Source organism: Rhopalosiphum maidis, chromosome 2 (genome assembly GCF_003676215.2).
Source record: "Rhopalosiphum maidis isolate BTI-1 chromosome 2, ASM367621v3, whole genome shotgun sequence".
Taxonomy (NCBI): domain Eukaryota; kingdom Metazoa; phylum Arthropoda; class Insecta; order Hemiptera; family Aphididae; genus Rhopalosiphum; species Rhopalosiphum maidis.
In genome coordinates, this window is record NC_040878.1 from 47,663,062 (window position 1) to 47,665,837 (window position 2,776).

General features: G+C 30.2%; 1 protein-coding gene across 1 annotated transcript; it reads right to left on the reverse strand.

The window, feature by feature from the left end:
- Positions 1–534: 534 nt before the first annotated feature.
- LOC113554000 (cuticle protein 7-like) lies at positions 535–1,726 on the reverse strand. The gene is made up of 2 exons (XM_026957626.1): positions 1,599–1,726; positions 535–1,061 (listed from the first exon to the last, which is right to left on the reverse strand). The coding sequence occupies exons 1-2, from the start codon at positions 1,608–1,610 to the stop codon at positions 675–677; spliced, it is 399 nt and encodes a 132-aa protein (XP_026813427.1). The 5' UTR covers positions 1,611–1,726; the 3' UTR covers positions 535–674.
- Positions 1,727–2,776: the final 1,050 nt, after the last annotated feature.

Sequence of the window (2,776 nt, forward strand, 5' to 3'; positions counted from 1 at the left end):
CTATGTATTTTTTTTTTCTGTTTGAATCGACGACGTTGTGAGGACCGCTTACGCTTTACTTCCACGACGCCAAATAAATAAATTATCTATATATTATTATTATAATAAAATATTATCTTGTCGGTAAATTACACGATGAGTGGCGGGTAAAATATTATGCGAAAATTGTCCGCTTATTATTTAGTGAATATCACAATACTCAAAATAGTCTAATATCGAATCAATCGGCCGGCACCAAGGTTCAGATAAAAAAAAAAAAATAATAATAACAAAATCATGAAAGCAAATCTATGATTTTTGTGGCGTGTGAGTGTAAAGGCACGGCTTTCTAACGGTCACGACTGATTGCCCCGTCAAGACGCGATAATATTTTCCACGTAGCGTTTTGACACCACTCTTATTCTTATTTCCCGCGAGGAAATATCCAACCATAATAAAATACTATAAATCACACCTCAGAACATACGATTTACCTCAAAACCATTCCTAGTGTTTTAGTCAAGCATAATATAGATAATAAAATATAATATCGTGTTTTATAGTAACAATGGTTAATGTTTTATTCGTAAAAAATAAAAAAAATTACATGACATGCAAAACAAATAATCTGTAGCATCGACTACACGACGGTTTGATAACACATTTTTTTGTATAATTGGCAAATTTTATAAAGTTCAATAAAACTTGTACGACGAATGATCGTATGACGGTTGAAGTGATTCGTGGTGATGGTAGTCGGCGGTATCGGAGTACTCGCCGTGGTGGTGGGGTGCGTCGATCTTCTTGACAACGGCGTTGAAACCGTGTTCGTGGTCAGCAGTGTACTCGACCACGCGGGTGGAACCGTCGGGTTCTACGAGACTGTACGATCCTTTGACGTTGCCGTGACCGTCACTAACTTCGTGTTGACTCTTGATGTCGTGAGTGTGAAGGTCTTTTACACCGTACTCGAAATGATACGGCTTAGGTGCGTGATCGTAGTGGTCGGCATCGTAACTATTGTACTCGATGGGCGGATAAGCAAAGGCCAAGTGTCCGAACAAAGCGACAAAGATTATAAACTAGAATGTTCAACAATACGTTTTTTATCAAGCCGATAATATGAAATTAATATATATATATATATTGAATACATTATACTGTACAAGAAGCAAAGCCGTAACTAAAAAAAAATTCAGGGGGACCGTTTGGACCCCTTGGACCCCCCCCCCTCAGATACGGCTTTGACAAATAATATACTGTGTGATGATAAATATTTTTCGTATAAAAGAAAATTTGTATCAACTACCTAACTATCGACTGACCAAATCAGAATCTCCATATAGTTAAAATTATCTAATTAATTGATTAATTTGATTATTACAGATAGAATATTTACACAAATTTCGCACAAAATATTTTAGTTTATCACTATGAGATTAAACTAATTTATTGTAATGTTTATTAAGTATTATATTTTGATGAATATAAAAATAAATGGATATTAAATAAAATGAATATAATATTGTGTCGTAAAATATAGTCAAAATTAAAATTCTAATATTCTATTCCTCTAAATTTACTAAATAATATATTAATGTGTAGGTGTATAATCTTACCTTAGTAGCCATGTTGAATGTGGAGTAGATACGTTACACTTTTACAGACGTGATGTTTTAAAATAAATTTGTTTTCACAAAAAAAAAAAAAATAAGTACACTGTTGATTATTGGAACATTGTTTACGGTATTTATACTCTAAAACTGAATATAAGACCCTACTATATAAGATTTTTCACGTAGATAAATTAAGTAAGAAATGAATCGAGTTACATCAACTCATTAAGAAATAATGATTATTATTCACGAAATGCCCAACTTCATATTGTTTATTAGTATACATAATATTATATAATTAATTATATATGTAATAAACGAAAAAAATATTACGAAAAATGAGAGTATACACATAATAATATTATCTATCTATTACAATATAACATATGTTTTTACTTAAAGTGTATTATATAATAAATTAATAATATAGCGCATACCATTATTCAGAGGGTATAGCAATGTTTGCAAATAATAATTAAAATAAGGTAATATATTAGTATATTACAATGGTTTTGTTAAATAATTTTAACTTTTATTTTATTTTTGAAAATTATTAACGATTTAGAAAGAACGTTCATCCTAGTTATAGATATTTCACGCGATCAATTATTTTGTAAATTAAATTATTTTTATTTATTTTTAAAATCTCTTTGGTAGCCGTAAAAGTAATCGAAGCATTCCCTAATCCTTTGTATGGTTACTCGATTAATAGGAAATTATGACATGCGTGAATAAGTATACTCTATCTATCTTACTAATAATATAGGTTTAAACATAGCACCTAGTAACTGTGTTAGTCATTTTAGATTAGATATTAGTACATCTCCACGAGGACTCAGCGAAAAACTGTTCTATTTCAGCACAGCTGGTTGACACCTTTGGATTTTCTAACGAAAAAACTGAAGATTTTCATAAAAATGTGTATAATGTATTACATTATTTAATACTTGAATATAGCAGTACAAGATATTTGATAACATGCTTTCCATTCCAATTTCGGAAGAATATTTTATTGGTGTCTAAATCTGTATGGTTGCCTGCAAGTTTTCACATTACCTTAGTTCATTTTAAAACGAATATTAATAATTGTAAATTAGATGTAATTTAAAAGCATGAGATATAACATTTGATAGTATCCCTATGTAGACTTATCGGTTATCACACATAAGCATAATGTAAAC